The 25,456-nt window shown below is 44.5% G+C and overlaps 1 protein-coding gene across 1 annotated transcript in view; it reads left to right on the top strand.

The window, feature by feature from the left end:
- The first annotated feature begins 3,910 nt into the window (after positions 1-3,910).
- Positions 3,911-25,456, top strand: part of SERPING1 (serpin family G member 1) — a 58,861-nt gene continuing 37,315 nt past the window's right edge. Inside the window, exons 1-2 of the mRNA XM_030186217.1 lie at positions 3,911-3,996; positions 19,671-19,760. Of these exons, the coding sequence (XP_030042077.1) occupies positions 19,701-19,760 (60 nt within the window). The 5' untranslated portion in view covers positions 3,911-3,996; positions 19,671-19,700. The remainder of the gene's footprint in view (positions 3,997-19,670; positions 19,761-25,456) is intronic.

Here is a 25,456-nt window from a genome sequence, read left to right as displayed (position 1 = left end):
ATGCAGGTACCTTCTGCTCACAGCAGATTTCAAAGGAAAAGGACCCACATACTTTGAGAACTGGTGCAAGGTCCAAGGCTAAGAAGTAGTCATGGATTTCATCCCAGTGTGGACAGTTTGAAAAGTGGCCTCTTTAAGAAAAAATGGGTGTCTTCCCAAATAGAGCAGAGCTGTGAGAACCCTTCTTTAGAACATGTGCACTGTTTTATTTTTGCCAGTTCTATGATCTGTATTTCACCATGTAGAAGCCTCTAAGGCAGAGCTTCTCAACCCAATCCTCAGAGCAGGGGCGGACTGACCATTCGGGCAACCGGGCAGTGCCCGAGGGCCCAGAGGCTCCAGGGTGCCCAGAGGCTCTGCCCAGATGCCTGGTGCGCCGTTGGTGATCTAGTGGGCTCAGGAGGGGGGCACATGTTCTTTCCTGCCCGGCCCACTGGGTTGCTGCTATTCCCCTCCCCCCCCCCCCCCCCCCACCTGGCACCACCGTATTTTAAAAATGGCGGCCAAGACAGTCGAGACCTGTGAGACTACCTTGGGAAGTCTCAGCTGCCATTTTGAAAACACAATGGTGCCAGCAGGCGGGGGAATAGTGGCAGCGCAGCGGGCAGGATAAAACATTGCCCTCCCCCCGCAGAGGCCACCAGACTACCAGGACCCCTGGTAGGACCGGGGCAGCTGGGGTGTCGGCTGCGGCGTCAGAGGCAGCAGGAGGGATGTCGGGTAGTGGCCCGGCAGGGGGCCCAGATCACCCCCAGTGCCCAGGGGCCCAGACCACCCTCAGCCCACCCCTGCCTCAGAGCACATCCAGCCAGTCAGGTTTTCAGGATATCCATAATGAATATGTATGAGATAGATCTGCAAGCACTGCCTACTTAGTTTGTAACTCTATCTCATGCATATTCAGTGTGGATATCCTGAAAACCCCACTGGCTGGGTGTGACCCGAGGCCTTGGTTGAGAAGCACTGCTGTCAGGTTTTGCTCTATGTGACAGCAGAGACCTCTGGTGGCTGTACTAACTATTGAGTTTTGACTTGTGAATATCCCCGCAGCTTCCAGAACAAGAGAAGGGCTCTCCTGTTCTGACCAGTGAGGTAATGGTAAGAAGAAACCCCTTTTGGAGGGAAACTGTGATTGGTAAAAAAAACCCAGTCCTGTTTGAATTCTTTGTCTTTGGCTCCTACTTCTCTAGCCATTGTACTGCAAAGTAAGGGAAGGGGTCTTTGGCTCTGATACCCCAGCCACTGTACCAAGTTCTGGAGGAATAGTGCCAAAGAAGTGATGAGCAGTGACAAGAGTTGCGGGGGATTTAAATTAGAAAGTGGAACCAGCCCACCACTGCTTCTCAGGAGAGGGAGAAAAGAGTGGAGCAGTGGGAGAAACAGCAGGGGATCCTGTCCTAAGAAGCAGGAAGGAACACAGAGGACTTCCTTGGGATCTTCAGAGAGAAAAAAAACAACAGTGGGGGGTAAGGCATTGCTGAAGTTGTAAAGGAGTAAAGGAAATAAGGAGGGGTCTCTAAGGAGTAGAGCATTCTGAAGAAGAAAATAACTGAGTGTAAGTGTCCGTTTTTATTTTTGCTCTCTGCCTAATTTGATATTTTGTGATGTTCCAGAACCGTAATTCTGGCCTGGATGACTGTCAGTGGAGTGCGTGGATTGTAATGCCAATGGCCCCCAGTGATTTCTGGTTCCGACCTGGACCTGCCAACAAAGTTAATATCACAACACCAGAAAAAGTTTGTTTAATTACAGGGTATCACCCTTTGTGGGCTTGTTGGATATAAAATGTTAAAAAAATTGAAATCTCAAAGCCTCCCAGTAGGGAGTGGAGGAGTAGCCTAGTGGTTAGTGCAGCGGACTTTGATCCTGGGGAACTGGGTTTGATTCCCACTGCAGCTCCTTGTGACTGTGGGTAAGTCACTTAACCCTCCATTGCCCCAGGTACAAAATAAGTACCTGTATATATGTAAACCACCTTGAAGGTAGTTGCAAAATACCACAAAAAGGCAGTATATCAAGTCCCATTTCCCTTTCCCTTACAGAAATATCAACCCACTACATCAATCAGAGTACCAGTTCTATCATTTGGTTTCTGTTCTGAAGATGAGTAGTATGACAATTGAGAAGGAGATCCAGTTTTGATCGTTCTACCCACAGGTTTATTTGATACCATAGAGGAGTGGAACATTCGTAATAGGCTGTGGGATCCCCAGTTAAATACTTTGAACTTGGTTTTATTTTTTTTGGTAGTTTTGAGCATGCTCATTTCTTTAATGATATTATATTTGTTGTGATAAATTGGCTACAACCTTGTTTATGAAAAACTTCTAAATCTACTGGAAACAAGTTGCAGTCTTTACCTTCTTATGATTTTTCATTTATCAATCCTTTATTTCAAGGAGGAAAAGGCTTCAGATGCTCGGCTAATTTTTTACTTTTGCGGTTTGCCGGGCGGGCTTCTTCATCAGCCTTAAAAACCTCCAGAAAGAGAACCTTTTTATTTTTATTTTCTTAGTCCATATTCACTATATATATTTCTTTGATCCTCTTTTCAAATTTTTGATATTAATTTTCTTAAGGTCGTCACAGGTACTTATCTTTATAGACGTGCTGTTTGCATAGGTTTGCTCAACAGAGTGCCTCCGTTTTGTTACTTCTTCAGGAGACAACCGTGCCGCACAGTTTCTTCTGTGTCCTGTTAAAAGTAAAGCAAACTGTTTTCTTTCTGGAGGTTTTTAAGGCTGGTGAAGAAACCCACCTGGCAAACTGCAAACTACAAAAGTAAAAAATAGCCGAGCATCTGAAGCCTTTTTCTCCTTGAAATAAAGGATTGATAAATGAAAAATCATAAGAAGGTAAAGACTGCAACTTATTTCCAGTAGGTTTAATGATATTATGTTAGTGTCACTTAAATTGTGGACTTAATTTGGGATTTAAGTGGGGATCTTTTGGGAGGTTTTTGTTTTTTTAATACTGATCCTTTTTTTCCCACTCAGAACAGAAACCAGTGAAAGAATTGGTACTCCGCTTGATGTGCTGGGTTGACAATTCTGTAAGTACCCCTACTGGGAGCCTTTGAGGTTTCAATTTTTTAACATTTGATATCCTACAAGCCCACAAGGGGTGGTACCCTGTAATTAAACAAAGTTTTTCTAGTGTTTTGGCAGAATTGTTATTAACAAGATTAATATAACAAATAAGGCAATTCGCCTAAGACTGATTGGGGAAAGAAGGGGTTACATCCATAATGGTTGTTTTTTGCAGGGAGAGGCTCAGGGGTTGTGAGGAGGAGCCAGTTTGCTGGTCCCTCCTCCTTATACCTTAGTTTTTTTCCATGTGATCTCATAGTCCTTTGAACCTTGCGCCTTCTGTGGTTCACTCTAGTGAGGTATCTGGTTTTGCATAGCAGAAACACTAAGAGGTCTTTCATTAGATTAATGCACATTATTTGCAGCAGGGATCATAGGAATAAAATGGGTTCTGTAGCAGGTAACATGTGCTGATCTTTAGTAAAAGAACCCCTAACTTTCTTTTAAAAGGGTGATTTCTTCTGAAATTGCTAAGAACAACAACAACAACAACTGATAGCTTTATTTGCTCAGTCCTAAAGCATTCTAGATGCTGGATTTCTAATCTCTGACCCTCAGATCTCTCAAATCTCCCTGGCTAATACCTGGCATTGATGCCTCATATCATTCGTTCTGTGCCTGTCTCGGCCAAGCTGTGCTGTCTTCTTCACCTCCTGGCCATGTTTGTGCCAGCAGCCTTTGCTATTTCCCACATGCCTTTTGCAACCTGATTTACGGGAAATCATAGGATCAATCTCCCTTAAACTTTAACTGCTTTACTCATGGGCCAGCCAATGAAAGCTTGTCATCCTCCCCTGTTTTTTCCCTCTTTCTCTAATCCTCTCCCACTCACATTTCATCACACGTAGGACACAGGATTTATCAGTGATACTATTGACTTTGAAGGCTCCAAAATCCAACAGATCAGGTAAAGAAAAAAAATGCAACTTTGCTATTAGAGATTTATTTTTAATTATTTATTTGCCCTTCTTTTTTTAAGCCACAGATCTAGTAAGTTTTGCAATTTTGCAAAAGTTATGGAAAATTGGCAGATACTGGATAAATTGTATAGTCTTTCTCTGGTGGCATGTTCTGTATTTCTGTGGCGGAGGAAGGATGAGGAAGAGTAGCGTAGTGGTTAGTGCAGTAGACTTTGATCCTGGGGAACTGGGTTTGATTCTCATTGCAGCTCCTTGTGACTCTGGTCAAGTCACTTAACCTTCTATTGCCTCAGGTATAAATAAGTACCTATATATACTATGTAAACTGCTTTGAATGTAGTTACAATCAATAGAAATAGAACAAAATAAAGCATGGAAAAAAAGATGATACCCCTTTTATTGGCATAACTTAATACATTTTTTGATTAGCTTTCGAAGGTAGCCCTTCTTTTATCAGATCAGAAATAAGCAAATGTTGATAGATGAGAGTATATATAAATGAAACACCAAAGCATTTCAGTGACAGTCTAACAGGATGAGGGTGGGTTAGGTGAGAAACAGGGGGAGCTGGGTGGATGAGGGACAGGGAAATATGCATGGCGATAAGAGCATGACAAAGCAGTACAATTTTATGGTTTATAATGGGCTAGAAAACCTTTGTTAAGTCCTGTCTGGTGGGTGTCAAAATATTTAATCATTCTGACTTCAAAGGTCTTATGTTCCTGTATTGTTTTAAAGTTTCCTTTCAGTATTCTCACCATAAAATCACTGGTACAGTGTTCTGGTTTTGTAAAGTGCTGCCCCACAGGAGTGTCATCCTGGTTGGTACTGGCATTTTTCATATGTCTATTTAAATTAAATCTCTTCTTTAGTTTCTGACTTGATTCTCCAATATAGCACCCTTCTTCACACTTTTTACATTGAATGATATATACCATATTGGAAGATGAGCATGTGAAGGATTCCTTTATGTTGAATATTTTTCCTTTGTGAATGACTGTGGGGTCCTGTGAAATGTTTTGACATAGTTTGCAGCTGGATATATTGCAAGGACGTGTGCCACTCTCTTCTTTTTGAGTCTGTGTTGGGAGCTTACTTCTAACTAGCTTGTGTTTTAAGTTGGGTGGCTGTCAGAAGGCCAGCACTGGTGGGGTTGGGAATATCTCTTTCAGTAATGTAGCTGCAAAAACCACAGAAAGATGGTATATCAATTCCCTTCACCTTTTCTTTTTCCTCTCCCCAGAAGGGGAGATAGAGGAAAACCTGAATAAACATCATGAGACAGTAGCATTATTCAATCAGAGAACCCAGACAGAAGACTTTCAGAGTAACGGAGAGGGTGAATGCTGGGGATAGGTACTTGCATGCCATCTGATATATAGAACAGTTTTGAGATGGTTACAAAGAGAATTGCCCCGTTTTTGCACTTCTATGCTTGTCCAAAATCTGTTGCAAATGCCAGGAGTTCTGGGAGAGTCAATTCACCTTCAATGTGGGACTGTGGCACAGCACAGTGAATAATTTGCCAGTGCGCTTCTAAAATTGTATAGGAATGGTGTAACTCCTTACAGGCTGGCTGTCACTCCAGATTAACATGTTTGGCTTCTCCTGCAAGGCAGCATTAGCAATAACATGGCACTCCACTGCAGATGGGAATGTGTCATATGAGACTAAGGAAAGCCAGATTGAAAGGGGAGGGGTGGCTGCCATTTACTCTCTTCTCCACTAGTTTGCCCTCTAGTGCACCTGGCTAAATTTACGTCATAGTTGATCTGTATGTTGGAGATGACTATTATATTTGACATGTCCAAAGGGGATATTCCCTAAGTGTGATGTAAGGGGTTAGTATGAAAGCCTCTGGTGGAAGGGGTTAGATGTATTTTTGCAGCTCCAGTCTGGTGGTGGGGAGGGGGAGGTGGCCAGTGTGTAAGGAGGGTGCCTGGATCCCATAGCTAGGGGGGCAGTAGTCCCCATGTGGCTGACACTGGAGGGGCAGAGATTCATAAAGAAGTCTGAATCCAGCTTCAGCAGCCAACTCTATGGGGTGGGGGAGGACTGGAGTGGGTAGCCAGGGCTCTGGGAGGAGTGCCTGGACCCTACTATGAGGGAATGGTAGTCCTTGTGTGGTATCATTGGTCAAAAGGGATCCAGAAACCATAGTGGTTCTTTTAGAGCCACTGGGAATAAGTAGAGAGAATTGGTGAAGGGATTACTGCGTGACCCCGCAGATAACAAGAAGAAAGATGCAAAAGAATACAAGAGAAACCAGAAGCAAGAAGAGAGTTGGGTAGTACTCAGAGTCAGTAAAGATCTTTAGGACTGTCCTAGAGAGTTTGTTTTCAACCTATCCCTGTATGTTTTAGGCCTTTTTACCTGAAGAATACACTTCAGTAAACAGTGTTTTTATTTAGAGACTGGCTTAAGGCAGTGAGTGGACTCACTGGAGTGCCCATGGAATGAAAAGCCTCATGTAGATCAGGAGGAAGACAGCTCGCACAGAGTTAGGGCCTTGAGAGTTAGGCCCATCTCCTCCCACTCAACACAGCTCCAGGGTCAAGAGACTGGAGTTTTACCCCTACCCCACACTTTACTCTTGTTGTGAAGCCTCCTCCCCCCCTCCCCAGCCTCCCAAGTCATGACATAAAAATGAAGGAATTCCCAGGAGTTCACTGGGTAGTTCGTTTATGTATTTATTTATTTTAAATGACCATCAGTTGTAAATTGGGATAAGCACACAGCTCTAAGATGTTGTTATTAGATGGGTATATGAGGTATTATTTTATATTATTGTTATATTGTTGGTGTTGTTTCATTTTGAGGCTGTTTGATGTTTTAATGGTTTTTTTTGTAGATTTATGTTTTGATTTTTATACGTTGTAACTCTGGATAGCTATGTACACCGCTCTGATTGTACCGTATTAGAAGGGCAGTATATCAAATACTATAAATAACTAACTATTTTTGAAATATGCTGTTTATACTCAGTTTGGAAGAGAGTGTGTTATGGGCATTGTTTGGGTGGGCCAAAAAAGTTGGTATGTATTAACAATTTTACACCAGAAATACATGCGTAGTGTAAACAAGTGGTAAAAGCATGTGGGGCATGGTTTATGGAATTCTATCCAACCTCTCTACATAATTGTGTGTGTATGTTCCTGTGTCTGTGTATCTGTGTTGTCTCTGCTGTGTTTCTGACTTGGAAGTGAGAGGGGAAGAACAAAAATATAGGACCAGATTTTCAGCTGGTGTGGTCACCAAATTAAGTGCTGGTGCTTAAGTTCTTTATGTTCAGTGCTTCTATCCATTTGAGTAGCAACACTGTATATATAGCTTGGCTGTTGACTGGGCCAGCACTATCCATTTAGTTTGCACCTGCTATTCAGATTTGTTTAGTGCTGAATATCACCGCTACACAGATAATTTATAGTGCTGCTTTCACTCCTCCACTATTCTGGCCCACAATTAAATGGATAGTATTGGACCATTTAGTGATTTAAGTGACCCATTATTATCTGTATAATTTTTGAAATTCTATGGCTAGGAAAGTGATGTGTTGCCACTCAACAGCCAATGTCTAAGTCCCTTTGAAATTATCCTAATATTTAACACTTAGGGGCTGGATTGCACCAAAACAATTGGTGCTGAAAAAAGCGCTATTCTATAAGCTGCACTTAAAGTTTGGCGTGGTTTATAGAATAGCACATAAGCCTGGGAATTGTGCCTGATAGGCTGCACCAACTGAAACAGGAAGCCAATGTACGTGCCTACATTTATTTATTTATTTATTTGCTGCATTTATATCCCACATTTTCCCACCTATTTGCAGGCTCAACGTGGCTTACAATATAAAACAACAATCACATTGATGGAATAAGGAAATCAGAATAGCGATAACAAATAAGGTGCTTGAGAATATCATGGCAATCCTGTTAATAGAATAACAATTACAGCATTATAGCAGTTAGGATGCATAAAAAATTATGTATAATGAGAAGTGGGTAAGTAGATAAAAAACAAAACATAATGATAACAGGACAAGATAAATATACAATGATTAGGGTGTAAATTAGAATAAACAAATTTGAAAAGTTTCATTAAGCTTGTATCTGGTGAAGGTTAGGTGTCGTTTTTTTATGGGGAAACTTTTTTGTACGTTTTTTTGAACAAATAAGTCTTGCTTCAGTGATTTCCGGAAGGTCATCAGGTCATGTGTTGCTCTCAAGGTGGTCGGTAATTCATTCCATAGTTGTGTACAGATGTATGAGAAACTGGAGGCATTTATTGATTTGTATTTAAGTCCTCTACAGTTGGGATAATGGAGATTTAAGTAAGTGCGTGATGAACTTTTGTTATTTCTCACTGGTAAATCTATCAGATTTGACATATAAGAAGGTGCATCACCATAAATAATTTTATGAACTAAAGTGCATATCTTGAATGCAGTTCGATCTTTCAGAGGAAGCCAATGCAATTTTTCTCTGAGGGGTCCAGCACTTTCATATTTATTAGGTGCATATCCCCATTATTCTATAACAACGCACTCTAATTATAGGAATGCCCCTGTTACGCCCATGGCCCTCCCATTTCTATGCCCCTTTTTCAGACCGTGCCCAAATTTACACATGTAAATACCAACTAAATTAAAAAGCTAATTATCAGCACTAATTAGCTTGTTGTTCAATTAAATTATGCATGCAAATTGACCAAGCTCTTACATTTGCATTACAAGTTTTGATGACTATTATAGAATTAGGGGGTAGATGTGCTGCCAACAGATTTGAAGGATGGATTTTACAGTTTAACCACAGGATGCTTCTTTCCCATCAACTTGTATTGCTATGCTTCTTCACCACTAGCTGGCAGTACACATAGCAACCAGAGGCAAACTACACGCTTGAGTCTAATTGTCATTGTATATAGCAACCATGAAGAAAGCTATACAGCCATTATAGAACTGGCATTAAGTGTGCTCCATTGTGGTGCCAAGTTATAGAATTGCCCCCTTTGTACATGCCTCAAGGAATTATTTCCAATTCGTCTGTGTGTATCATGTGTTTTGTGTCTATTTTGTACAACACCAAAAAAAAAAAAAGCAAAGGGAAAAAAAGATGCAGGAGGAACAATTCAATTCCAACACAAGGATATACAAAAGAGATTTTTATTACCACAAACTTTAGAATCAGACTCGACACAGATCTGCATTTCGGTGCACAGGCAACTGCCTCAGAAGTCAACAGTATTGGCATGAATGGTGCTAAATGAGAATATGAACAATCTCTTGTGAAAGGAGCAAAGAACTCAACGTCTTCTATAGAGGTAATATCTATTGTTCAGAGATATGTAAGTAACTGCTCAGAACAATTCCTTGTGTTGGAATTGAATTGGTCCTCCCCCATCTTTTTTCCTTTGCTTTTGGTGTCTATTTGTATACATGTGTCTGTGTTGATTACTGCAATGCACTCTATAATGGTATCCGTCAAACCGAGCTTAAACGGTTGCAAATGGTACAAAATATGGCAATTCGGTTGTTGACTAATTCTGGGGAAATATGACCATATTACCCCTCTTTTGAGAAATGAACACTGGCTTCCCATTTTTGATTAAATTCGCTATAAATCTCTGGGCCTCTTTTACCAAACCACGCTAGCAATTCCCACGTGGCAATGCTCACGAAGCCATTTCTGCATTGCTGCTCTGGGAATTACTAGCGTGGTTTGGTAAAAGAGACCCTCTGTTTGCTTAGATAAGATTTATTCTACAGGTATTTCCTCCTATTTGGTGGACCTGTTGACTTCCTATACATCTGCACGGTAATTATTGTCTGCTTCTCAGAATCGTTTGGTAATGCCATCTTTTTGAATTTGCAGTCTTGAAACAATACGCACTAAGATGTTTGCTATAGTTGCTCCGGTGTTCTTGCATGCTATGCCTTCATGTTACCAACTGGAGAGCTCCTTGCCAGTGTTTAAGAATTTACTTAAATCATATTTGTTTCAAGATGCTTTTGAGGCATAGCTCTGATGGCTATGCTTGCCCATCTCTTACGTTGTTTGCTGGTCTTCCGACAGGGATTGGGTCACCTGTACCAGATGTGGGCTGTAGGTTGTGAGATGTGTGATGATGTTATAAGATGTTTTAGGTCATGATTGATTCTTTTGTGTGTTGTCTTTTTTTTTACTCGTTACTTTTCTAACTTGTTTTTATTTTATTGTACACCACTCAGAAGGACAATCCTTTGGGCGGTATATCAAATTTTTAATAAATTTGAAACTTGTCTGTGCTTTATCTGCATGTTTTTGTTGTGTGTGTGTTAGCCCTATATGTGTCTGTGAGTGGAACAGAGAAGAGGTGTTTGAGACGAGCAGTTCCCTAACTTCTACGTGCCAGTATATCAATGTTTCTCCAATGCAAAAGCTGAAAACTACCTTCTTCCATAGAAATGTTTTAGGCCATTTTTGGAGAAGCTTTATTTCTCTGCAACTCCTGATCGGATGTGGCCTATTTTCAAAGTTAGTGGGTCTTTTCAGCATTTTTTCTTTGCACCAAATTTGGTCTTATTCCATTAAATTTTCTGAGTTATTTTCCCCCATGAAGACTGACAGACAAACATATAAGAAAATGATGAAGTGGACTCTGGTCCTCGAAAGCTCAGGCATCGATAAACTGGTTAGTCTATAATGTGCCTCCTGCCTCTGTTTGTCAGTTTGATACAGACAGACATTCTCAACCCTTTCTGTATAATTTCTTTCCAATATTCCATTGAGTTGGAAAGAATAGAAATCTAGACTTTGGCAGTGTCAGCTAACTATTCTTTTGGACCTGGGGTTTGCATCAGTGATTGAGGAGGCACTTGTGCTTACCAACATGTGTTAACTTTCTTCAGGGGGTGTTGGCCTGCTTATATGTTAGCTAATGTTCCTGGGAAACAAGGTGAAGGGGGCTGGCATAGTTTTAAAAACGTTCTCTTCTAATTGCCGATCCTTCTTCACTCCCCACTTCCGATCCCCAACCCTTTATACATGATGAAAGTGGTAGCACCTCAAATCTATCTCCCTCACCCATGATCCCTTTAAAAAATAAAATCCCCTCCCTCCACTGGCCACCCCTGCACACTTCACCTCCAGACCCTTTTACAAGTTGATAGTAGACCTCCAGATTTCCCAACCCACTTGACCCTTTTTACAAACCACCACCTATGTGCTCCCATTAAAAAAAACACAAAATCTGTGCTTCCCCATCCCTGGCCCTTATGGAGGTCTACCTGATGAGTAGTAGGGTGCAGAAGCACTCCCTGGGTGCTCCCGTCCCAGTGGCTACTGCTTGAAAATGCCCTGAGTGGTCATATCGGAGTACTACCACTAGGGATCAGGTTGCTAAATAAGGAATATGACTTGAGGACCTAAATATGCATACCATAGACAAGAGGAGGAACAAGGGAAATATGATACAGATGTACACAAGAAATGAACCTTTTCCAAAGGTAAGGAAGATGTAAAACTAGGAGACATGATATGAAGTTGCAAGACAATTGAATCAGGAACAATGTCAGCAGGGCTAGCCAAAAAGCCAGTGCTTATCAATGTTTCTGTGGCCTCCATCCCATTTGTACAGAACACCCCCTGAAGGCATGGACCAATTATGTATAGGGGACCCCTCTGGTTAAAACTTATATTGTGGGTTTTGTGACCGAAATTTGTTTAGGAAGCCCTGTCCTAATCAAACTTTCAGCCATACGATTCCCCCCACTCTCCCACCCCACCCTCCATATGCAGCTCAGGTGATCTGCTGCCTGAGGCAAGAAATGAAATGACGAGATCAAGAAATGAAAATTTTGCAATTACTGGTTATACTCAGCAAAATCTTCAGCAATTAAATTATGTAGCCTAGGACTCTAATATAAAAACATTGAAAATAATGATAAAGACCATATGGTTTATCCAATTTTCACATCCATACCAACCATTAAGCTCTACAATCCCTTCGTCTTGCTTTGAGATCCTTTGTGTTTGTCCAATGCTTTCTTGTATTCAAATATTGTCTTCGCTTCCATCGCCTCTGTTGGGAGGCTGATCCATGCATTCATCACCTTTTCCATAAAGAAACATTTTCTTAGATTACTCTTGAGTCTATCCCTTCCACCTTCATCTTATGCCCCCTCATTTCAGAGCTTCCTTTCAATTGAGAGAGGCCTGCCTCCTGGGAATTTACACCACAAATGTATTTAAATATCTCATATATATTTGCACTCTCTCATCTTTCTCCTGAACTATACATATTGAGATCTTTAAGTCTGTCCCCATTTAAAAAATACTGGTCCCTTACACTTCACACTGGACTGCTATGATGGTAATTGTAAACATATATTCTGCATCCACAGAAGTCCCCCTTGCTCAGTGATAGGTGTAGAGCAGTACTAGGACATTTTCCCATAGAATTCACTATACAAAAAAAAAAAAAAGCCTGATTCTGGTTTCATCTCAGTAACAGCAATATAAACCCTCTCCAGTACCAGACATTTCATGAAGTAATAGAAAACTCTTAAAAAAAAACACCCAGAACCAGAAGTTATCCCAAAGAGTTTACCCAGAAAAGAGCAGTACCATAAATATTGGCATGGGCTGTAGAAAGCCGAACAAGCGAGTACTACAGATATGTGCATAGAAACTCCATGCTAACAGAATACCTGGCTGTAGTTACACACACTGAATACAGATAGACCTTCACTAAGTGCAGAATAAATTACCACAAACTAACAATTGAAATATGTGGACAAAAATGAAGCAGAAACCTCTAGAAGCCACATTTTGCATGTAGTTTAACACCAGAAAAATAGAAATAGCAATGCACCCCCACCCAAGCTGGAATATTCTAATCAGTACATTGAAAATAATTTTCTTTTGTTCTACATTTGTCAGATGGCCACTTTTTTTTAATCATCTTGCTCCTAGTCCTTGGTTTCTGCTTTCCTCTCTCTGTCTGTCTTTGATCCCAGGCTCTCCAATACATTCCTTTTCTCTTCTGTCTTCACTTCCTCCCCTACACCCGTCTCTGACACTGACCTTTCATTTTTAGTTTTTACTCCACTTATTTTTCTGCTACTTGATTTACTCATATTTCACCCTTCCTTCTTATCATTCAGTCCTCAATCTCACTGTTTTTTTTTTTTACTGAATCTACCTACAGCTTTCTATCTTCCTCATCCCAGCCCTACCGTTTCCCACCTCTTTTTCTCCTTCCCCAGCCTCTCACTAATGCCCCCTCTCTCTCCTTCTTTCCTGATGCCCTGTGTCTATCATCCCCCCCATTCTTTGTTTCCCCTCACTAGTTCCCATGTATAGCATCTCCTCTTTCCTTCCTTACTACTCCCCCTCCCCCCATCTAAGAAGTTACTGTAAGTAAGTACACTGTAGAGGAAGGAGAGGGTAGTTAGATCAGTGTTTGTGGGTCTGTGTATATGTGGGGTAGGCTAGATTCAGAGGGAAAACAGGCTAGTTTAGGGGTTAGGTCTGATTATTTTATTTTTATTTATTAGGATTTATTTACTGCATTTTGAAGGAATTCCCTCAAGGCGGTGTACAGTAAGAATAAATCAAACATGAGCAATAGAGAATTACAGCAGTAAAAATATTCAATTAACAATACAAAGTATGGCATAATATAGTATACTACTTACAATGTCAACACAATACGTAATAGAATATTTTAATTGACAGTGTAGGTTGTAAGCAAATATGGAACATATAGATAGGTAAGAGTAAGAGGAGTTAGAAAATAAAGTGACTAATTTAAAGAAAGTTGATTACGTATTTATTTATTTACTAGTATAAAAGGCCCGTTTCGGTAGGCAATGAAACAGGCGCTAGCAAGGTAATCCCCCCCCCTGCAGCATCCTTCCTGTCTCCCCTGCCCCCCCTGCAGCCACCCATCTGGTCTCAGGACCCCCTCCCCACCAACCCTCCTCTGCCCCTGCAGCCACGCATGTGCAGCGGCCCTCCTCTCTCCCTTGCTTCCCCTGCAGCCACCCGTGTCCAGCAACTCTCCTCTCCCCCTGCCCCCCTGCAGCCACCCATGTCCAGCAACCCTCCTCTCCCCCTGCCCCCCTGCAGCCACCCATGTCCAGCAACCCTCCTCTCCCCCTGCCCCCCTGCAGCCACCAATGTCCAGCAACCCTCCTCTCCCCCTGCCCCCTGCAGCCACCCATGTCCAGCAACCCTCCTCTCCCCCTGCCCCCCTGCAGCCACCCATGTCCAGCAACCCTCCTCTGCCCCTGCAGCCACCCATGTCCAGCGACCCACCTCTCTCCCCTGCCCCCCCTGCAGCCACCCATGTCCAGTGACCCTCCTCTCCCCCTGCAGCTACCCATGTCCAGAGACCCTCCTCTCTTTTCCCCTTGCCCCCCCTATAGCCACCCATGTCCAGCGACCCATCTCTCTCCCCTGCCCCCCCTGCAGCCACCCATGTCCAGTGACCCTCCTCTCCCCCTGCAGCTACCCATGTCCAGCGACCCTCCTCTCCTTTCTCCTTGCCCCCCCTGTAGCCACCCATGTCCAGCGACCCACCTCTCTCCCCTGCCCCCCCTGCAGCCACCCATGTCCAACGACCCTCCTCTCCTCTCCTTTCCCCTTGCCCCCCCTGTAGCCACCCATGTCCAGCGACCCACCTCTCTCCTCTGCCCCCCATGCAGCCACCCATGTCCAGTGACCCTCCTCTCCCCCTGCCCCCCCTGCAGCATCCCTTCTGTCTCCCCTGCCCTCCCCTGCAGCCACCCATCTGGTCTCAGGACCCCCTCCCCACCTCCCTTTTCCCTGCCCCCCTGCAGCTATCCATGTCCAGCGACCCTCCCCTCCCCCTGTCCCCCTCCAGCCACCCATGTCCAGTGACCCTCCCCTCCCCCCTCGGCGCATCCCCCAAACCCCTCCCCCCCCCCCCCGCATCACCCAGGCCCCTACCCCCCCCCCCCCTCGGGCACATCAACCCCCTTGCCACCCCCAGCCGCCAGTACTAACGCTGTCCGGCCGCTGCTGCATCTCCTGTTGAGCAGCAGCGGCCGGTACAAAAAGAAAAAAGCAAAAAAAAAGATTTTAAACCTGAAACACAGCTCCGTAGACAGCCATCTGGCATTAGCTGTCATCTCTGCAGCCGCTCCTCCTCTCCCCTCTGACGTCGCTGCGCTCCTCCAGGGTCTTCCTGCAGGGGCAGTGACGTGGAGGGGAGAGGAGGAGCGGCTGCAGTGACGACAGCCAATGCCAGATGGCTGTCTACGGAGCCGCGTTTCAGGTTAAAAATCTTTTTTTGGCTTTTTTCTTTTTGTACCGGCCACTGCTGATCCACAGGAGAAGCAGCAGCGGCCGGACAGCGTTAGTATTGGCGGCTGCGGGTGGCGAGGGAGTTGATGTGCCCAAGAGGGTGGGTAGGGGCTTTGGTGATGCGCCGGGGGGGGAGGGTCTTGGGTGATGCGTCGAGGGGGGGTAGGGGCTTGGGTGCTGCGCCGGGGCGGAGGGGCTTGGGTGTTGCGCCGATGGGGGGGCACTGAGAGCTGATTGATAGGCAGGGGGAGGAGTAGGGAAACATGCGGAGCGTGTTTCCCTACTCCTCCCCCTGCCTGACTCGCGGTTTTGCAGGGCAGGGGCTTGGGTGTTGCGCCGAGGGGGGGCACTGACAGCTGTTTCCCAGGCAGGGGGAGGAGTAGGGAAACACGCGGACATCACTCACTGACATCAGTGCATTCTAAACTGCCTAGCAGACCACCTCCGAGGGAGCCACAGTACCAGGCACATTAGAATGTTGGAGGTGAGAATTATTATATAGGATGGGTATCTGATATACCAAACTAGGATCAGAGCAGTATAGAAATCTGGGTTATGACTAATGACAACAATTAAATACAAAAACTGACAAAACAAGTGGACATCTGAGCAAGTAAACATATGGAAGGGTAATGCTTAGCACAAGAATTAAAAAACATCCAGTAGACCTAGCATTAATATGGGTTTAAGTAGTAAACAGAACACAGTACTACTAACATACACAGTGCTGTACAATTATATGCAGGTACTTTCTCTGTCCTTAGACAGCTCACAATCTAAGTTTTTGTATCTGAGGCAATGGAGGGTTAAGTGACTTGCTCAAGTTCACAAGAAGCTGCAGTGGGAATCAAACCCAGGTTGCCTGGATCAAAGCCTGCTGCACTAACCATTAGGCCACTCCTCCACTCAGTAGGAGGGAAGAGAGTGTCATCCCGGGAATATAAATACAAAAGCTTAAGATGATAAAGAATAAGCATGTTGGAAGAAAACAACGTTAGAATAGTCATACAGGGTAAGACCGATGGTCCATCTAGCCCAGTATCCTGCTTCCAACAATGGTCAATCCAGGTCACAAGTACCTGGCAGAATCCCAAATAGTAGCAACATTCCACGCTACCAATCCCAGCAGTGACTTCCCCATTGTCTTTCTCAATAACAGACTATGGACATTTCCACCAGGAGCTTGTCCAAACCTTTTTTAAACCCAGATATGCTAACTGCTGTTAACATATCCTAAAAGTATCTCTCTATATAAAACGCACTTCCAACGTTCTAATGAAGCCGGAACTTCCGTAGTTGTGTAGATAGCTTTTGCCCATGAGTGTGTGCCCCGCCCTCGCATTACAACATGATGACGTCGAGGGCGGAGCACTCACACTCACCAACTCACCGTGGGAGGGAGAGAAGGAGGGAGGGTGGGGGATTACCTTGCTAGCGCCTGATCGTCATGACGTCGAATCGCATCGCTCAGACGCATAACGGACCTATCCATCACCCGAACAACATCAATCGCCGGCGCAGAGAAGAAGAGAAATGTGGCATTCGTCAACACAGGTACGCAACGGCAAAGGGGGAGGATTTTCTGCGGGGGGGGGTCAACAGGGTCGTGGCACGGGGGTCAAGGGGTCAGTAACGCTGAGGGGGGTGTTCAAATCGGAGGGAGGGGGAAATCTGGAACTTGGTGGGAGGGGCGTGAGGGGGCCTTCAACTGGAGGGAGGGACGGGCATCAGGGTGACTTAAACTGGGAGGGAGGGGGGTCTGCAACTCGGAAGGAAGGGAGGGAGGGGGTCTGGAACTCAGAAGGAAAGGAAGGAAGGAAGGAAGCAAGGGAGGGAGGGGAGTCTGGGAGGGGGGGCTGGAACTCGGGAGGGAGGCGGGGGTCTGGAATTCGGGAGGAGGGAGGGAGGGGGGTCTGGAGACAGGGAGGGAGGGAGGAGGGGGGGAATACCTTGCTTGCGCCCGTTTCATTGCCTACCGAAACGGGCCTTTTATACTAGTTGCTACATAATTAAATGTAGGAAGGATCAGAGTGCAAAATGATTGCTAGTTGAATGTGTAGGAGCCAGGCAGCTAAAGGCTGTTGAGCATGAGGAATTAAATACCAATTTCTGAAAAGAAGGAATTGTGAGAAGATGAGCATCTAGAGAGCGTAATGTTCTAGGAGGACAATAAGGTATGAACATGTCAGAAACTTGTGAAGGGACTCCAGGCAGTAAGCCTTACAAGCGAGAAGGATCTTAACTTGTATTCTGCTTGATATCGGGAATCAATGTTGGGCAATTAACAAAAGGATCACATGATCATTACGTTTGGCATTATAAAGCAATTTTACTGTGGTATTGTAGTAAAACCAGCCAGGATGGAGTTACGGTAATCCAACTGATTTAAAACTAGAGCGGGGATAAGTGTCTTCAGTGCTACATTCTTCAGTTAAGGTTTAATAGATCTAATCCTCCAGAGTGCGTAAAGGACTAAATTCTATATATTGCAACTGAAAAATTGGCTCTGACTAAAAACATGCTTGGCGTGATTCTATAAAGAGTATGCGTCCTTTATAGAATTGCAGTTAGCACTAAACTGAGCCTATCTGTAGGCAACTGCAATTAGGCCTGCTATAAGTAGGCATAAATACTGGCGCCTAAGTTAGGCGCACTTAGGCGTGATTCTATATCATCATGCATAGTATTTGGGAATGCCCTCAGGAATGCCCCTATACATGCCCCCAAATTGTTACGTGTGATAGGATTTAGGTGCATTCCATTATAAAATTGGATATGCGCATAAATCCTCATTATTGCCAATTAGTGCTGATAATTGGTTGTTAATTGCCAATTACCAGTGCTGATTGGCTTGTTGTTCAATTAAGTTTTGTGTGCAATTTGGCCATGCGGCCAAATTAGCGCGCACAACTTAAGGTGCCATTTACAGAATTTGCCAGAAAGTACATTTTAGGTAAGGAAAGAAATGAAAGGGAAAGGACAGGGCAGTGGCATAGCAAGGGCGGGGCGGTGGGGGCGGTCCGCCCCGGGTGCTCGCTGCTGGAGGGTGAAGAGAGCAGCCGCGCACCTGTCAGCTCCGCTGGTTCCCTGCTCCCTGTTCCAGGGTAGAGGGAGCCAGTGGAGCTGACAGGCGCGCGGCTGCTCTCTGCACCCTCCAGCAGCCAAGAATGCACCCGGGGGGGGGGGCTTGATGCGCCGGGGAGGGGGTGTCATTGCACTGGGGGAGGAGTTGATGCGCCGGGGAGGGGGGTGTCATTGTGCCGGGGGTGTGTGTGTCGTGCTGCACCCTGGGGGGATGGACGCAACTGCACCGGGGGGGGGGGGGGGGTGCGCAGCGGTGATCCGCCCCGGGTGGCAGCCGACCTAGGAACACCCCTGGGACAGAGAACTGCCAAAAATGATTCCCAGCAATCGAACTGATTTGGAAAATACTATTAGAATTTGATTTATTGATGGGTGAAAAGTTGGGGACAGATAATATTTTGGAAATGATAGTGTGTCTCACTTAGCACGATTTAATATCAGTTTATGATCTGCTAGCCAGGAGCCTATTCTTAATAAATTAGAGGCCAAGTGTTCCCATTCATCATGAGCAACTAATGACTGGATGCCATTTGCACAGAGTCTGTGCTTAATGAAAGAAGGAGAAGCAGGGCCAGTATTTCCATTAGACATTCTAGGCAGTTGCCTAGAGCACTGAGATTCTGGGGGTTGCAAAAGGCAGCAGGCAGGTATTTTAAATCCCCTCTCTCCTAGTTCCCATTCTCTTAGAGGACCTACTCTAGAGTTTACCCCAGTGGTTTGGCCCCCTATGGCTGGCAGGAAGGAGGACATTTAATAGCGCTGTTTCCTCTTCTGTGCAGGGTCAATGAACTGTGAGATCCCATAACCACGTGGCTCATACCATGAGACTTGCTCCACATGGCAGAGTAAGCTAGTGCACTGTTAAGCACCCTTTCACCAATTACTGAACAGCTGAGGGATGGGATAGGGCCTCCAAGGAAGCCAGACCAAGCTGATAGGTTGTAAGAAGAGCCAGAGCAGGAGATGCAGGCGCAAAACTAAAGGTTTTTCTAGAGCATGGTTGTTCAACCTCGGTCCTTGAGGGCTGCAATCCAGTTGAGTTTTCAGGATTTCCTCAGTGAATATGCATGAGATCTATTTACATGCACTGCCTCCGTTATATGCAAATAATTGTCATGCATATTCATTGGGGAAATCCTGAAAACTAGACCTGGCGAGGGATGAGGTTGGACAACCCCTGGTCTAGAGTATCAAATAATCTTGTGTTGGCCCTGCAGAGAAGTTAGATTTAGGCTGTTTGCCACTTACAGGTTTTCTCTTTTCACCCTCAGCTCTTCATTGCTGTCTCACAATCAACCATCATGAGGTCTGAGCTTGTCTTCCTCTCACTGCTTATGACCATAATCTGTGCACAATGTCAGGTGAGTACCATTTTCTCATATTTTGTGAACAAGGATGGTGATTTCTGGTTATTGATGGTTCTTACTGGTTTGTTTTGCTGATTTTATTAATATTTATAATTGCTGTTTTCTATATCTAGGGTTACCATATTTTGTCCCCCCAAAAGGAGGACACATGCCCCACCCCTTTCATGCCCCGCCCCCTTTCACACCCCACTCCGCCTCCCTTTGACGTTCTTGCTCCGTCCCCTGTCACATTTTCCCCTCCCCCCGGTCACACACCCCGTCACCCCCCTCCCCTTACCTTACTACTGCCCTGGTGGTCTAGTGACCTCTTCGGGGCAGGAAAGAGCCCCCTCTTTCCTGCCCGGAGTGCTGCCCTGCATGCATCCTTCCTGTTTGTGATCTTGGTGCTGATTCAAAATGGCCAACGAGAGTTGAAGTCTCGCGAGGTCACGTCAACTCTCGGCGGCCATTTTGAATCAACGCCGAGATCATGAACAGGAAGGATGCATGCAGGGCAGCGCTCCGGGCAGGAAAGAGGGGGCTCTTTCCTGCCCCGAAGGCGGAAGAGGTCACTAGACCACCAGGGCAGTAGTAAGTAAGGGGAGGGGAGGCTAGCAATCAGCCCGTTTGTCCAGATTTCTGGACAAACAGGCAGGCTGGTGGGTGGGCCGTCCTAGGACGGCCCACCCACCAGCCTGCCTGTTTGTTCAGAAATCCAGACAAACAGGCAGATTGGCAAAACCCGCCCGGTTGCCCGGACATGTCCTCAAAAAGAGGACATGTCCAGGTAAATCCAGACGTATGGTAACTCTAAGTATATCTGATCTATGAAAGTGTTTCTCCCATTTTGAGATTATGGGAAAAGTACTTAGTATATCGAGCCATAGTCTTGTTACCACACCATTTAAGAAAAAAGTATTTGTGAAGAACAAGAAAACCGATGCTCAGATGCAAAAATGGGCACTAGAAGAGGCCATTAGTACCTGACCTACTGCCCGCATTAGTGCGCACAGAATGCTCAGAGGCTGTAGCGCGGGAAACAATGAGCGTGCCAAAGATTAGCACAAATAACATGCAAACACAGTCAAACTGTTGTTACTGAGGTCCTTTTCTATTCCCTCCCAATGCTCAGAGAACAGCACACAAAACAAAGCCGTCCTTACTGCTAAAAAATTAACGCCAGCTCAGAGCAGGCATTAGGGTGTATGAAGAGAGGATTTCTCACGATTCTTTCTTTAAATTCTGCTGGTTTTTCTTTAATTTTGAAGCAGAAGGAAGCCCGTGCAAACCCCTAAGCATCAATAGTGAGAAACAAATGTGCGTGAGTCTGAGCAAACCTGAAAGTGAAAGCACACATTGGTGCCTGTTTCCTGCATTTAAATATAAGCCTTTCAAATAAAAATTTTTTTGAAAAGCTTATATTTAAAGGCGCAGGAAACAGACACCAATGCGTGCGTCATATTTGGGTTTGCCTGGTGCATGCGCACAAGAGCTGGGCATACTGCGAAACTCTTCTGTGCATGTGCCAAGCACATTCCCTCTCCTTGCTTTCATTTTAACAGCACACATCTAATTTGCATACCATTTCTGGATGGCATACATCGAAGGGTACTCAAAGAACTCAAGCATAAAATTGCTGATCTGCTATTAGTAATATGTAACCTGTCATTAAAATTGTACGTAATACCTGAAGATTGGAGGGTGGCCAATGTGACACCGATTTTTTAAAAGGGTTCCGGGTGATCTGGGAAATTACAGACTGGTAAGCCTGACGTCAGTGCTGGGAAAAATAATGGAAACTATTATGAGGAGTAAAATTACAGAACACATAGACAAACATGGTTTAATGGGACAGAGTCCACATGGGTTTAGCCAAGGAAAGTCTTGCCTAATCAATTCGCTTCATTTCTTTGAAGGCGTGAAAACACAGAACTCCACCACATATATTCTGAACTGTCTTACAATAACTGTTTGTTATACTAATACCATGTTTTATCATTATCAAAATCCTGTTGTAACACTAAATGTCCATTTTCTGATATATACAGTGGTGGAAATAAGTATTTGATCCCTTGCTGATTTTGTAAGTTTGCCCACTGACAAAGACATGAGCAGCCCATAATTGAAGGGTAGGTTATTGGTAACAGTGAGAGATAGCACATCACAAATTAAATCCGGAAAATCACATTGTGGAAAGTATATGAATTTATTTGCATTCTGCAGAGGGAAATAAGTATTTAATCCCTCTGGCAAACAAGACCTAATACTTGGTGGCAAAACCCTTGTTGGCAAGCACAGCGGTCAGACGTCTTCTGTAGTTGATGATGAGGTTTGCACACATGTCAGGAGGAATTTTGGTCCACTCCTCTTTGCAGATCATCTCTAAATCATTAAGAGTTCTGGGCTGTCGCTTGGCAACTCGCAGCTTCAGCTCCCTCCATAAGTTTTCAATGGGATTAAGGTCTGGTGACTGGCTAGGCCACTCCATGACCCTAATGTGCTTCTTCCTGAGCCACTCCTTTGTTGCCTTGGCTTTATGTTTTGGGTCATTGTCGTGCTAGAAGACCCAGCCACGACCCATTTTTAAGGCCCTGGCGGAGGGAAGGAGGTTGTCACTCAGAATTGTACGGTACATGGCCCCATCCATTCTCCCATTGATGCGGTGAAGTAGTCCTGTGCCCTTAGCAGAGAAACACCCCCAAAACATAACATTTCCACCTCCATGCTTGACAGTGGGGACGGTGTTCTTTGGGTCATAGGCAGCATTTCTCTTCCTCCAAACACGGCGAGTTGAGTTCATGCCAAAGAGCTCAATTTTTGTCTCATCTGACCACAGCACCTTCTCCCAATCACTCTCGGCATCATCCAGGTGTTCACTGGCAAACTTCAGACGGGCCGTCACATGTGCCTTCCGGAGCAGGGGGACCTTGCGGGCACTGCAGGATTGCAATCCGTTATGTCGTAATGTGTTACCAATGGTTTTCGTGGTGACAGTGGTCCCAGCTGCCTTGAGATCATTGACAAGTTCCCCCCTTGTAGTTGTAGGCTGATTTCTAACCTTCCTCATGATCAAGGATACCCCACGAGGTGAGATTTTGCGTGGAGCCCCAGATCTTTGTCGATTGACAGTCATTTTGTACTTCTTCCATTTTCTTACTATGGCACCAACAGTTGTCTCCTTCTCACCCAGCGTCTTACTGATGGTTTTGTAGCCCATTCCAGCCTTGTGCAGGTGTATGATCTTGTCCCTGACATCCTTAGACAGCTCCTTGCTCTTGGCCATTTTGTAGAGGTTAGAGTCTGACTGATTCACTGAGTCTGTGGACAGGTGTCTTTCATACAGGTGACCATTGCCGACAGCTGTCTGTCATGCAGGTAACGAGTTGATTTGGAGCATCTACCTGGTCTGTAGGGGCCAGATCTCTTACTGGTTGGTGGGGGATCAAATACTTATTTCCCTCTGCAGAATGCAAATAAATTCATATACTTTCCACAATGTGATTTTCCGGATTTAATTTGTGATGTGCTATCTCTCACTGTTACCAATAACCTACCCTTCAATTATGGGCTGCTCATGTCTTTGTCAGTGGGCAAACTTACAAAATCAGCAAGGGATCAAATACTTATTTCCACCACTGTATCCATTACTCATGATATATTGTAAGCCACATTGAGCCTGCAAAGAGGTGGGAAAATGTGGGATACAAATGCAATAAATAAATAAATAAAGGTGAGCCAATTGATGTAGTGAGATTTTTCAGAAAGCTTCGGATAAAGTTCCTTATGGGAGACTCTTGAGAAAATTAAAGAGTCATGGGATAGGAGGCAAGGTTCTGCTGTGGATTAGGAATTGGTTATTGGACAGAAAAAAAAGGGTAGGGTTAAATGGTCAATTCTCTCAATGGAGGAGGGTGAACAGTGGAGTTCCACAGGGATCAGTACTGGGACTGGTGCTATTTAACATATTTATAAATGATATGGAAATCGGAACGATAAGTGAGGTGATTAAATTTGCAGATGACACACAGAACTTTTCAAGGTTGTTAAAACACTAGCAGACTGTGAAATATTGCAGGAAGACCTTAGGAAATTGGAAGACTGGGCATCCAAATGGCAGATGAAATTTAATGTGGACAAATGCAAGATGATGCACATTGGAAAGAGTAATCTGAATCATAGTTACCTGATGCTATGGTCCACCCTGGGGGTCAGCAGCCAAGAAAAAGAACTAGGTGTCGTTGTAGATAATACGCTGAAATCTATTCAGTGTGTGGCGGTGGCCAAAAATGCAAACAAGATGCTAGGAATTATAAGGAAAGGGAAGGTGAATAAGACCGAAAATACTATAATGCCTCTCTATTACTCCATGGTGCGACCTCACCATGAGTACTGCATTCAGTTCTGGTTGCCGTATCTCAAAAAAGATATAGCGGAATTAGAAAAGTTTCAAAGAAGAGCAACCAAAATGATAAAGGGGATGGAACTCCTCTCATATGAGGAAAGGCTAACAAGGTTAGGGCTGTTCAGCTTGGAAAAGAGATGGATGAGGGGAAATATGATTGAAGTCTACAAAATCTTGAGTGGTGTAGAACGAGTAGACGTAAATTGATTTTTTACTCATTCCAAAAGTACAAAGACTAGGGGACACTCAAGGAAGTTACATGGAAATACTTTTAAATCAAATAGAATGATATATTTTTTCACTCAACAAATAGTTATGCTCTGAAACTCTTTGCCGGAGGATGTAGTAACAGTGGTTAGTGTATCTGGGTTTAAAAAAGGTTTGGACAAGTTATTGAAGGAAAAGTCCATAGTCTGCTATTGAGACAGACATGGGAAGCAACTGCTTGCCCTGGGATTGGTAGCATGAAGTGTTGCCATGATTTGTGTTTCTGCCAGGTACTTGTGACCTGGCTTGACCACTGTTGGAAACAGGATACTGGGGTAGATGGACCATTGGTCCGACCCAGTATGGCTACTCTTATGTTCCTTGGATCATTGGCGAGCTAATTTTCTGTGCTGTTCTGGCGGTATAGTTTCTCTACACTATTGGCTTACCATGGGAGTCCTGAGCTCGGGGCCTGAGTGAACAAAAGCCTTTAGGTTAGGTGGGATACATCCTAGGATGACAAAGGAGTTAAAATTCTGGCAGGTCTGCTGGAGACCATTTCAATGGAGATACTAGTAGCAGTGCATGACTAGAGTAGCGTGGATATGATTCTTCTTGTAAAAGTGATGGGGAAGGAGTTAAAATTACAGGCCAACTGGAAGTGGGAAAATTCATGGAGATTCTTTTGAAGGAAAAAATGCGAGCCAGTGCATGTAGAATGCATGGGGACAGGCTTAACTAGCATAAATCTAATGTAGAAAAAGGAGGTGACAATACTGCTGAATAGATCGTTGCTGAGACTTCACCTGAAATATTATGTCCATTTCTGGAGGCCCTATATAGACAGAGTGGAGAGAGTTCAGAGAAGGGCTACCAAACCGGTGCACAGTCTGTATCCAAAGCTCTCTGTGATATGAGGCTTCAGGAAACCCTAGAGGAGAAGATATGACAGAGAACTGAAGCATCTTGAATTCAGCAGGTCACTCCAGCCCTTGGTTGTAAGCTCTGAGACAGTGTGGTTTTACCAGAAGGAGATCATGTCAGATGAATCTGATCAATTTCTTTGATTATATGACCAGAGGAATAGATCAGGAGTGAGTAC

The sequence above is a fragment of the Microcaecilia unicolor genome, chromosome 1, assembly GCF_901765095.1.
Source record: "Microcaecilia unicolor chromosome 1, aMicUni1.1, whole genome shotgun sequence".
In the NCBI taxonomy this organism is placed as follows: Eukaryota; Metazoa; Chordata; class Amphibia; order Gymnophiona; family Siphonopidae; genus Microcaecilia; species Microcaecilia unicolor.
The sequence above is the reverse complement of the archived record's forward strand: the minus strand, read 5'-3'. Positions and strand labels throughout refer to the sequence as shown.